The sequence below is a fragment of the Centruroides vittatus genome, unplaced genomic scaffold (genome assembly GCF_030686945.1).
Source record: "Centruroides vittatus isolate TY-2023 unplaced genomic scaffold, ASM3068694v2 contig_549, whole genome shotgun sequence".
NCBI classification, from domain to species: domain Eukaryota; kingdom Metazoa; phylum Arthropoda; class Arachnida; order Scorpiones; family Buthidae; genus Centruroides; species Centruroides vittatus.
In genome coordinates, this window is record NW_027122325.1 from 7,121,343 (window position 1) to 7,134,727 (window position 13,385).

Below are 13,385 nucleotides of genomic sequence, written 5' to 3' on the forward strand. Positions count from 1 at the left end.
TTGTTGACAATTTATGTCTTATAAGAGATTTCGATCAGTCACACGTTTATTACATTGAGAGTCATTCAGCCAATAGTTTTAGCTACGAATCTGTTGGCTAACCCTAAATGTAGGCTTAAAAATGACAGTTGGTATGTTTATTAATTTTTCTTCGTATAATTTAATTCGGAGCGGTGTAATCAATCACGTCCACCCGCTCATTTATAACCAATAAAAAGACGTCAAAATGCTAAACTAACCGATTGCACGAGACTTTAAATAATCAGTTTCAATATGTCAATTTCACGTAATTATTTGCTTGATTTTTTTATTTATTGTATTAATAGAAAATTTATTTATTTATTTTTAATTTAACTACTTTATAAACTAACTTCAGAACAGTTTTTATATAAAATAAAAGTAAATGAAAGTAAAAAATAAATATCAACTGTTTTTTTAATAATAAAATATAATTAAGCTGTAATTATTTAATAAAATTAGATAAAAAAAAAAACCAAATTTACATTAAGGTAAATCAAGTTTTGCAGCTGTAAATGTAACTTCATTGCACGTCCTGTTGTTATGCAGTAAAACAAATTGGCTACTAAACAATCTTTAGTAAAGCTGCAATGAATTAATTCTTGCTACATAATATTTTCACTTTATATTTTATTAATATTATAGATTTTTATATTAAGAATGATTGATGTTAAATAACCCATTGCATTTACACTGAACTTTGCCATTTGGCGACTGATTAATGTTGGCATTGATTGACTGTTTTCTATTAAATAATGCATACATTTATTTTTAAATATTAAATATATATTCCTTTTAAATCCATATTATTTATATATTTTTTGAAGAATTTTTTTAAATATAGAATTACTGTTAGCAGCTAGCTCATAATTACAGTTTGTAATGTAGAAGGAATTTTTATAATTGCTTTTATTAGCATATTCAAATTAGGCAGGAAACAAAGTAATTAGAAAAATGTTCTATTAGAATAATGAAAATTTGTTGTTGTTTTTTTTTTGTTCGATAAAATATTCTATAGAATGTTAAAGTGTCCTTACACATAATAATAAACATTTTATGTAATTTTCATATAAAAAATTATGTAAAAGTGTTATACAATGGATGGAAGTATTATTATTAATAGTCAGAAACATATTTCGTTTATGTGTATATCAGTTTTTCTTTGTCCGATTTTAATGACGAATTTGAAAATAATTGTATCGAAAGGAATGTACGATATTTTATTTTTAAGTTTTTAAATTAACCTAAACTACTTTTAATTCGGTCACTTAGTAATTGTAGTTAATATGTTTTGGAACACTAGCAAAACTAAATTAAATTAAACTGATATACATCTAAAGCAGTAAATAATGAGATACAATAATTTAGATCCAGTAAATAAAAACTTGAAATTTTAAAATCCTAATAATAAATTTGATATTAGTGAAAATGTGATATTGCAATCAAATTAATGTAAGATGAAGCTAGTTCAAGAAAATGCATATTTAAGAATATTGGCTCTTCTAGGCTCTTCTTCAGGCTTAGTAGTAATAAATTCGAATATATTCCTTTTTGAAAGAACCGAGTTTCGAATTCCGTCACGTGAAAACGTTCCAACATTTCCTGGTGGCAGTTTAATACGGAATATAGACATGGGAAATATCCCATTTCTCTTACATATCAAAAGGAACTCCAGTTTGGCCCTTGCCTTGGTTAGGGCTATTACTACTTTGCGATAATTATTAGCCGGCATTGCTATGTATACTCAATCTTCCTTACACATCGGTGATTCAATCAAAAAATACACTTACGTAAAGCCATACTTCTGGCTTTACGTAAGTGTATTTTTTGATTGAATCACCGATGTGTAAGGAAGATTGAGTATACATAGCAATGCCGGCTAATAATTATCGCAAAGTAGTAATAGCCCTAACCAAGGCAAGGGCCAAACTGGAGTTCCTTTTGATATGTAAGAGAAATGGGATATTTCCCATGTCTATATTCCGTATTAAACTGCCACCAGGAAATGTTGGAACGTTTTCACGTGACGGAATTCGAAACTCGGTTCTTTCAAAAAGGAATATATTCTAATTTAAGAATATTGGCATAAAGAGAAAGAAAAATAAATAATAACTATGATTTTAATTAAAACAGCTGACTGTATTTTTAAAAAAATTAAAAATTTTTGAAGAAACTAAATCATCTCAAATCGTCAAAAACAAAAACAGTCTTTCTTTGTAGAGACAACCTTTATTGGAGGCTATGCCTCTGCAGAATTATGTAAAACAGTTGAAACATTCACTGATGATAAGCCAAATAAAAAAATATACATACAATTTTAATTAAAATGGCTGATGGTATTTTTTTAAAAATTAAAAAGTTTTGAAGAAACTAAGTCACCTTCCTGTCTGCTGTGCTGTTTTATATAATTCTGCAGAGGTGTAGCTTCCAATGAAAGGTTGTCTCTGAGAAGAAAGATTGTTTTTGTTCTTGGTGATTGGATGTGACATGAAGGAAGACGACTTCAGTTTTTTTAAAAACTTTTAATTTTTTTAATAATTATGATTAATTTTTAAAAATCTTTTCTATCACTTTATATTTATGCATAGTTAATGATCAATTTTCTTATAAAGCAACCTTTGCTATATGGAATGACTGAATATAATAAAATAGCAACTGATATCGTATAATAGCCTGGCTCTTGTCTCAATTCATGTGCAACCACAAAATGTTTATTTAACCTTCTGTATGTGTATGTCCTCCAAGGAACAATTCTGAATAAGATAATTTTATTCAGATAAATGACTATAATTCTTATATATTAAATAAAATGTTACAAAATTTAATTCAAATGTCATTCATTTGCAATATAAAAACTACTCATTTAAGTTGCATGCTGTCTTTATGAATAACACTTAAGTATCTGAAATAAGCCCAGCAATGAGTTGCTCAACTTTCCTGGTAACATTTAAAATTTTGGTGGCACCATCTGTTACCTTATTTTATTAAAAAACTTTTTATATTTTTAACTATTATAACACAGCAAAAAGCTTGATTTTGAGGGTAAGGATGTTTTATAAAAAATTGTAAATGCTGATGATGAGTAAAATCGTTATTAATTCTAACCCTACTGGAGATACACATGGCCCCCATTATTTCACCACCTTCTCAACCTTTAACCACCAAAATTTAATAGCATCAATCTTTTTAATAAACAAACCTCCTTGCAAAATTTCAGAAATTTTCAACAAAAAGCACAGGAATTATTAAGTTTCAAACAAGGTAAACAAAATTGTGCCATCCCCACACACACTAACATCCATACATAAAGAAATTACCCCCAAATTTTTTTGCATTTCTTGACATTTCAAGGTATCCTAAGTCCAAAAATGTAAAAATCTGGGTGGTCAGTTTTTGCCAAATTGCCATACTTTCCCTCTGTTATAACACCTAGGAAAATAAACATTTAAAATAAAATTTTAAAAAACATTTCCTTTTATAGTTGATTTATAATAGCTGACTTTTAACTGATTATAACATTCTAAGTCTATATGGCACCTAATGCCTACCTCTGCCAAATTTATTAGTAAGTCTTAATTATTATTGCCAAATTATAGCTTGATGTTATACAGCAGGGGTGGCCAACTTTTGTGCACATAAGATCTACTTTTTATCGTAAAAATGTGTCGTGATCGACTTGTTGTCATAGGCATAGTCTAAGTGGGGAGGGGGAAGTGTGAAATACATACTATGTTTATACACTGTTTCAGTACGAAGTGCACTCACTGCTTGTGAGTCGAGTCATAACTGCATGCACACAGTTGCGTTCGGTTACAAATATAATACATTAAGTCAAGACATCGCTAGCGATCGACCAGAATTGGCTTGACGATCGACCGGTCAATCGCGATCGACTTGTTGGCCACCCCTGTTATACAGCATTTGGAGGGTTGTTATAAGTCTTTAACCTTTATTTTTTGCTAATGCCTATTTATGTTGAACAAAAGAGTGGTAAAAATGAAAATGCTTTCTGCATTTTCATTTTTAGAATGCAGAAAGCATTTTCATTTTTTTCAAAAGAGTGGTAAAAATGAAAATGCAGAAAGCATTTTCATTTTTACCACTCTTTTGTTTTCATTGGTGTAGTTACTTGAATCAGTCATTTTATGTGTTTTTTTTTTTTTTAATCAGAAACAAACAACAAACGGAACATATAATTAATTTTTATAGGAGTGACAGGACTTTGTGCCCAGAATATATATTCTCTAGCAAGTTAAAGAAATATTTAACATCAATTTAAAACTGGTATGAACTGTTAATTAGAAGTTGTTTGTATCATCCTCCAATTAGATTACAGTAGTATCCCATGTTTTCATGTTTTCGTCCCTTTAGAAAAAATCTTCGCAGTTATGTATTCTTATGAACATGAAGACATTACATATTACAGTATTTTTGTGCAGTTTTATTACATTGATTTCAGCAGTAAAATTTTTAAATATAAGCATATCTTTGCATCAGAAAATTTTGAAACATCTTAAATATAGCAGTATATTTCAAAAATAAAATGTTTACCAAGTTTGTCAATAATTCTCAAGTAAATATAATGCTATTTTATGTTTATTTAAATATTGCTGAGTTAAAATATTTTAAATTATAGCATTTTTGTGCATATAACCCACAGATTATGTTTTAAAAAAGACAATTTGAAAGTGGTGTATGTTAAACATCAGTTTTAAATTCTAATCACAAACTCTCGTGCCTATTGGACAATAAGGGGGTGTACTATAGATTACCACCTATGGAATTTCAGAACTTTGATTATATATTTGAACTCAGGGGACCAAGACGAGTTCAACGGTATCCTATTTTTGGACCGGAGATGAAAAATAAAAAAGTTATCATACTTTTTTAATGCTCTCATGCAGACGGCACTGTAGTTGCTAGTACTGCCATCTTGCAGTAAAGTCTGCAAACTGTGACGTTGGACTACGGTCACCTTCTGGAGGGATAAACATGCGATACGAGAGCGGAGAGAGCAACATGACTTCCGATCATTGCGCGATCACCATTTCGGTTAATGTTACTTATGGCAGCGAACATCGCAGCCGTTCCCCACTGTTCGTGCTCCCGACTGACCTCCCGGAGGGGAGCCGCTGGCAGGCCGCCATGTGCTAAACGTCACTAGTTATTGATTCACGGTAGTTCTTGAACAAAGTAAAAAAAAAGAGGGAAAAACGTCTACTAAACGCAATTTTAACGGCAAGCGACGCGACTCCCGATTGCGATAGCGAGGTTGACTTAGCAGAGAGAGCGACGCGACTCCCTATCATCGCGCGATTGCTGGAAAAAAGTATGATAACTTTATTATTTTTCGTCTCCGGTCCAAAAGCAGGGTATCGTTGAACTCGTCTCGATCTACTGAGTTCAGATATATACCCAAAGACCTGAAATTCCATAGGTGGTAATCTATAGTATCCCCCAATAAGGTCTTTCACAGATTTTGGGAATATGGTGAATGGGTCATGCAAAGGTTTTATTTTTGTTTTAGCAATTTTCTGCCCAGTATACACTATTTCAGTATATCTAGTTATATGCACAAAAATATGGTAAGTATTTGATTAATTTTAAAAAACAAAAAAGAACCTTCAATTAATAACAATTTCATAATTAATAAAAATAACATATATTTCTTGAAAAGTAATTATATTTTTTTTTTATTTAAGTATTATATTTTAAATTTAAAAATTACAGATGTAAAGCATTTTATTTCATTTTTTGTACACTAGGTGGTAATATTGTTGCTGCTCTCACATGTAGGGTGGAATGGTCCTTCCACTACCATTATGTCTTGTTCTCGTAATAAATCTCGTTTGGTAAGAAATGTCATTGAAAAGGTTAGTTTATATCAATTAAAATTTTTTTATTTCTATATTCTCTATTAAATGGAAAAATATAAATATGTATTTTTGGAAGTTCAAAGGAAATTTTTGTAATAGTAAATATGATTAAAAAAATGATTGTTTCTACATAGGATATCTGATAGGAATTAATAGATAAGATATTCAAAAATATGATGTTGTTCACATAAATTTTTCTGAAGACATTTAAAGTAATCATTCTCTACACAGATATAGGTCATAAACATTTATTCAGAGAGCGTAGTAAATTTTTTAAAAATCCTCTATTTTTAAATATTTACATACACACAACAGTTATTCGAATCTCGACTGTATAACCTGAAGAAGACCGAGTAAACGGTCGAAAACGTTTGTTTCAATTAAATATATTACTGGATAATCAAAGGTTGCTTTGAGTTGATTATTTACATACACAGACAAATACAGACACTATAATTAAATTAACTTTACTAATTACTAAGTGACTGAAATGTTGAGTTAAAGTGGACTCTTACAGAAAAATAAAATAGTATAGTTGAAAGAGTATGTTGATTATGTTTTCAGAAAAATATGAAATTGCAAAAATCTAAAGTGTTTTAGATTTTATGAGATGTTGAAAGTTTAATCATTAGTTCCTTCAAAAGTATCCATTCAAGTATTACATTAGCAGTTTATAGGGAAGGATGATTGTTTATATCTGATGATTGCTGACAATGGGGGGAAATCTTTGATGATATAAGATTATGCCAGTTTTGTCCATTTTTCTTCCCAGTCATCACAAAATTATTTGAAAATAAGTTTTGTATATTTTCAAATGATTTAAACTTCTGAGCTGATAATTCATTATGCTTGGGGAGAGGAATCAAAAAAGAGCAAATTTTTGCTGATGTAATACTCGAACAGCTCCAAAGACTATTTTATGTGTCTTTTGATTTTAAGTCCATCTTAAGTGTTATTTCTTAAAAATGTTTACACTAATTGTTATTACTAATTTACATTGTATTGTTTTAAATTTCAACCAGTGATGGCTTGTGGCTGTCTAAAGTAGAGGTACTGACTAACAGCAGCTTAACTAGAATCAATATTGAGAGAGATCCAAGTCAGAACAAGCAAACTTAATTTGCCCCTGTACCACCAAGAATATAGCTACTAGCACTGTGGATGAAAATTAAACTTATAGATATTGTATATACATTTGTACGAGTGCATTTGATATATTCAATTTTATTTTTATACTTGATTTTTTATTTATTTATTTATTTACAAAGATAGGGAGCCCTTCCTCATTACACTATGGCTGAGTAACAACTATCAGTACTATATTACAAAACAAACAGTGTTTAAACAAACAAACAATTAATAAAATATAAATCTTTAATTTAATTAAAATTAATTAATTCAAGTTTAGAAATTTTTGTCTTTTTCATATTTACAAATCATGGAGTACTCTGTACATCTGCTGTGATTTACTAATTCCTGCCATGCAGCCACTTTGCTTGTGACAATGCTGCTAAACAGTGCAGTGATGTCTCAAGCAATTCATCAAATCATAAGATGCAGTGGCCAAATGAAGAGGACTGTTCTAAGAGTGGGAGTTGTGGGATATGGCACTGCACTATTTAACAGTGCTGTTGCAGGAGGACGTGGCACTCAACCACTCTAATAGAATCATTTTTGTTTTGTATACCATTTTGATCAGTGCTGGTTAAAAAACAGTAATTTTAATTTTGTATAATAAAATTTCTTTTAAAATGATATATAATATTTAATAACTACTACAATTTTTCAATAAAATATGCTTTAAAAACGATCCATATTTTTTGTCTCACTCTATTACTATATTCAAATAAATGAAGTTTGTTGGTTCTGAGATGACAAATGTTAAACTAGTGACATCAATAACTACTAGAATATCTTGCTTAATTTGACTTAATTTTAGTACAGGATTTATTGTGGTTATAACGTGCTCAGGAGGATTCAATTAATAATATGAAATGATTTTAAATGATTTACTGTGATGCTACAATTGCAATAATGTATAATATATATACGAGTATGTATAAGAGAATTGAGAATAAGAGAATTTATAACTATTTTTAAAAATAAATTTTAACAAAAAATGGCATAAATGTAAGTAAATGATAAAAAGTAGCTCAAAATCATTTTAAAGGTGCTCACTGCTATTTATTTAAATAAAAAGTTTCATATTCTTTTAGAAAAATGCAGGAAAATTTGTGCTTACACATAAGTGTCTGTGTAGTGATTTAAAAACTGTAAAGCACTAAAATACTGTAATATATATTGTTGGCAGTAAACGTGTTCGATTTAGCACAGGAAAAAATTTCTTTAGAATATTCTAAATTAAATTTACTCATTTTATTTTATTTTTATTTAAGCATACTGACAACCATGATTCAAAGAGAAATCATACAAAATCACAATATTTCCATTAACACACAGCATAAATAGGGCCGTGCTGTACTATGATACAGAAAGGCGGTACTATAAGGGAACGGCATAAAAACATTTAAGAGGCAGCATTTCGAAGACTTGCATCATACTGAGAAAATCTACCGCACAACCCTGAACATAAATAACTATATATATATATATATATATATATGATACAATATACTTATACAAATGCATATTGGGCTGTTTGGAAAGTAATTTCGTTTTTTTTAATGAAAAAAAACGATTTTCTTATAATATATAAATATTTTATTGAATTATACATTGACCATTTTGGTCCAATACCTTTTGCCATCTTTATGGTAGTAGCATGATTCCACATTCATAAAAGTTCTGATCTTTGCTTACAAAAAAACTGATCCAAGTGATTTTTGACATCGTCATTTGATTTAAACATTTTACAGTTTAAAAAGTTTTGTAAAGTCCAGAACAAGTAATTATCCAAGGGTGCCAGATCTGTCGAATTTGGTGGGTGTGGTAGTACATCCCATCCAAGCTGTAACAGCTCGAAAATTTGTATCAGGTCTGGCATTATCATGGTGAAACACTATCCTTTCTGTTGATCAATTGAGTGATATCATCAATCCTTTTCTGTTTGATGATATCACTCAATTTGTCCAGTTGATGGCAGTACACTTTTGAATCAATTGCGGAATTGCCTGGTAGAAGCTCAAGAAAAACAATTTTTAAAATCCAATCAAACAGAGAGCATCACTTTTTTTTATGAATATTGGCTTTTGAAGTGCTTTGAGCCAGCCCATCTCTTTTACTCCATGTTCACTTGCATTTGACGTTATTATAAACAATCCATTTTTCATTGCCAGTTATGATTTGCTTCAAAAATGAATCGTTTTCATGATGTTTGAGAAGCAAATCACAGATGTTAATGCTATGAAGCAAATCTCTTTCTTTAAGAACATGTGGAATTCATATGTCAAACTTTGAAATGAAACCAAATCGTTTCAAGTGATCATAAATGGTTGAATTCAACAAATTTAATCTCTTAGCAATATCTTATGTTGTTTTTTGGCAGTTCGCTTCAATCAATACCTTTATTTTGTCTTCATCAGCTTCAAATGGCCTTCCAGAACATGGTACATCTTCAATTTCGAAATTTTGCAAATCAGTTTTGACACAATTGTTCTGTCAACACATCATCTCCATACACATCTCTCAATTTTTTTTTTTTGCTTGAACAGCATTCTTACTTTTTTGGTAATAAAAAAGCAAAATATGTCAAAAATGCTGCTTTCAATTTTCCATATTTGATGGGACACCAAAAAAAACAATTGCAAAGAATCAAACAAAATTTTTTACAAATAAGCCTTGAAATGTCAATTGTCAAAATATATAATGACAATACGATTTAGAATGAAATTGATGAGTAAAAATACAACTAATTCCTCTGGTGGAAAAAAAATGAAATTAGTTTCCAAACAACCTTTGGGTTGTTGGAAAGTAATTTCATTTTATCATTTTAAACTTAAGTTTCCTATTTTATATCATTTTAAATTTAAGTTTACTATTCTGAAAGCATTTACAGGTGAAATATAACTATTGTGGGGAAGTACTCGATCTTTAGAGTATTCCCCGTGCAGGAACAAAACAAAAAGAAACTTCAAAGAAATAAATCACACACTCTATGACTCCAATGCAAGGAAGTTAAAGTTTATTTTAGTCCTTCCAATCACTACTCTGTCCCTTCGCTATAACAGACACTAAAACAAAAGAAATAACACACAAAAAAAAAAACAATCTCGCGACTCTATCGTCTACACGTCCTCTCTCCCTTTCTTTCTTCCGAAAAAGTCCCCCTTCTTCTGTTGAGCATGCGCGATCTCCCTCTCTTCCTCCTTTTTGTTGTTGTCATCGAAAACGCAGCCCATCCTTTCTTTACGCTGCGGACCACCTAAGGATCACGCAATAGAACATATGATCTTTGGACCACATATCTCCCCTCCTCCCATTAACTTTTACAACAGGAAGCTTTTACGCTATGAGGGCCTGTCCCTCCTTTACACCGTGAACCACCCAAGGGGTTGGTTACGAGCCGGTTAAGCAACAAAACATGTGGTCTTCAGACCACACTGTTACAAAATGATGCAAATATTAATTATCTGTATTAATTTTCAATATTATTCATAAAATTATATTTGTAAATAGATATAAATAATGTATTATCTATTATTTTCTCATTTATTCCTATGAATATTATATCAAAATGAATAATTCATATGTCATTGATTCATTACTATGTACTTAGTTGTTAGTCTTTTGCTAAAAAAATCAATTTAGTGTTATATATAATTAAGGTTTTTCTTTTATTTTCTGAGAATATTTCTAATCTTATTCTTACTTCCAAGAAAAAATTGGATAACATTTTTGTAAATTATTACATATTTCACTTCAAAAAAAGTATTTTTTTTATAATTTTTTAAAATTACTATAAAATATTTTTATAAAACAAATAATTATAAAAAGTTAATTAAATGTGGCAGTCTCATAATAAAATTGAAAAATTAGATTTTTTTATTATTTTTACCAATAAATTGTTTTATTCTTAAGTCTTTATCTGTTCGTTTTACTTTGAAGCAATATGCACTATATAATATATAAAGTGCTTTATTTTAAATAATTTTAATTATTTTTTTATTATGTGTTTAGTAATGATTCTCTTAGTTCACAAATCTTAGCTATAATTCAATAAACTTTTTCTAAAGATTTTTTTGCCTCTCAAAAAACATGTACCGTATATTCCTGCATATAAGATGACTTTTTAACCCACAAAAATCTTTTCAAAAGTCGGGGGTCATCATACACCAGTTGTCTTATAGGGCGGGTGCTGCAGTCAGCTGGGACACCCGGGGTATGGATAGAGACAGAGTGGCACTGTGCCCAGAAAAACATGCATCTTTCACTCATCTGGCCTGCCCTTGTATATATCCTATTACCGTACCTCTTTCTCTGCCTCTCAGATCTCGCTCCTGAGGACTATAATGAAGCACCGCAGGCGCACATGTGCGAGATCTGAGAAGCAGAGAAGGAGGTAAGGTAATAGGATACAAGGGCGGGCTGGTATGTTGCAACATCTCGCTTCAAAATTGGGCTAGAATCGATCTTTTTCTTGAAATAAAAAAAAATTATTGGGAGAAAAGAATTGATAGCAAAAGAGATGGTTGCGATTGACGATAGCGATTAATGCGAGTGTGTTTTTCCACCAAATTTTTCCTGTTTGATGATAAATAGCCTTATGTTTATAAGTGACAGTTTACCTGCTAAGTACCTGCATGTCATAAGCATTTGAATTAAAATTACCATATTGAAATCAAATCTGATTTTGTTTTTACTTTTATTTGGTGTGTGTTGGAAGAGGGGTAGTCTTATACAGTGAGTATATCCCAAACTCTATAGTTTAACTGTAAAAGTCAGAGGTTGTCTTATACGCCCAGTCGTCTTATACGCCGGAATATACGGTAGTAATTTTTTTATATGTATAAATTATGATATCTTTGCAGATAAATGATTAAATATATTTCATTTCCAAACAATAATTATATTTTTATGTTTTATATCAGTAATTTTAGTAATATTTTTATACATTGAAAGAATATGATTTTTAAAATTTTTCAGAAATTTATACCTGTATTAGACAGATACAAAGTTACTCTTCCTCTTGATTGTCCATTTCATAAACAAAGAGATGTATTTTGGTGGCCAGAAAAGAATGTTGGTGAAAATGAGAGATGGATTTGTCCTGCATGTACTATGACATTTCATTGTGAAGACTCTCTGATTAATCATTGGGATGCAATGCACACTGCTGATAGATCAAAAGTATGTTTTATAATAAAACAATTAATTTTTTGGGGGAAAATTTTAATGGAAACATTTAAAAGTTTTGCAGTTTTTTAAATGCTAAATAGAAGAATGAGTTATATTTTTACAGCTTTTAAGTTTAAATATTACAGTGACATTCTTTTAATCCAGCTTTGTTGGGACTGATGCAGTGCTGGGTTATCAAATATTCTGCTTATTGGAAATTTTTCTGGTTTTTTCAATCCCCTAGACACAATTTTACATATCTTCGTGTATAAATCTGCACAAATCTATTTTTTATGATTGTTTAACTTGTCATTTCAATTTTTCCAGGCTATTCCTACCCTTGATTGGCTTGAAACAAGAACACTATTCTTATTTTGTGCTTTATATGCTTTTATTGTATATAAATACAGAATACTCTAATTATCAAAGTACACGAACAGTAACGTACTGTAGCTGTTTCCATGTTAATTCCATTGATTCCAAGTATGCTAAATATTTCTGTTTCTCACATCAAACTCATGCACTAATATCTTTGGAAAAGTCTTTAGAAAAATCATGCATAAACTAATTGGTTTTACTTAGCACAAAATCAGGTAATTTTGGCACTTGTCATCTCTAAACGTAGAACCCACGCTCTTTTCCACAAACCTCATATTTTGAGGACTTTTACATGAAAATCTTAACTCTGGACCTACCCAATTTACCAATAACCCCTAAGATGAATTTGATATGCTAGCTTATTGGGTTTGCTGACTTACCATATGCCAGGTTAATGGAATTTCACTGTAAATGATTTTAGTCGTTAAATAAAATTATTTAACATTAAATTTATTCATTTTAACAAGGATCTTTAAAAGTGTGAAATCACTTGAAACTTTAATTTATTAACATAAAAAGTAAAATATAATTAAACTAGAAAATTAAATAAAACTATAACTAAATAAAATTAAAAGTCAAACTGTTTGTTCAAGTGAAAAGTAAAGATTTATTAGAAATGTTTTCAGCCTATTATTTGGCCACTCTAGCTAACTACACTGAAAAGCATCTTTCCTGTGGATTGGACCAGATGTTATTTCTGAGCCCCACCTGTTATTAGTCAGAGGTAAATTTGGAGAAAGGTTAGAAAATTGTGAAAGTACAAATAAACAAAGATACATTGTAAAATTTTAAAAGAAATTAGATTGAACAAATATTACA

The 13,385-nt window shown here is 29.9% G+C and overlaps 1 protein-coding gene across 4 annotated transcripts in view; it reads left to right on the forward strand.

Annotated features, from left to right (window-relative positions):
- LOC136978756 (uncharacterized) overlaps positions 1-13,385 on the forward strand; it is a 43,088-nt gene that overhangs the window by 813 nt on the left and 28,890 nt on the right. For 2 of the 4 annotated variants that reach the window (XM_067274568.1, XM_067274566.1), the window contains exons 2-3: positions 5,784-5,891; positions 11,997-12,200. In XM_067274568.1, the coding sequence (XP_067130669.1) occupies positions 5,784-5,891; positions 11,997-12,200 (312 nt within the window). Of the gene's footprint in view, positions 1-28; positions 132-5,783; positions 5,892-11,996; positions 12,201-13,385 lie in introns of those variants that run through there. The other 2 variants (XM_067274567.1, XM_067274569.1) reach the window with 2 other exon arrangements.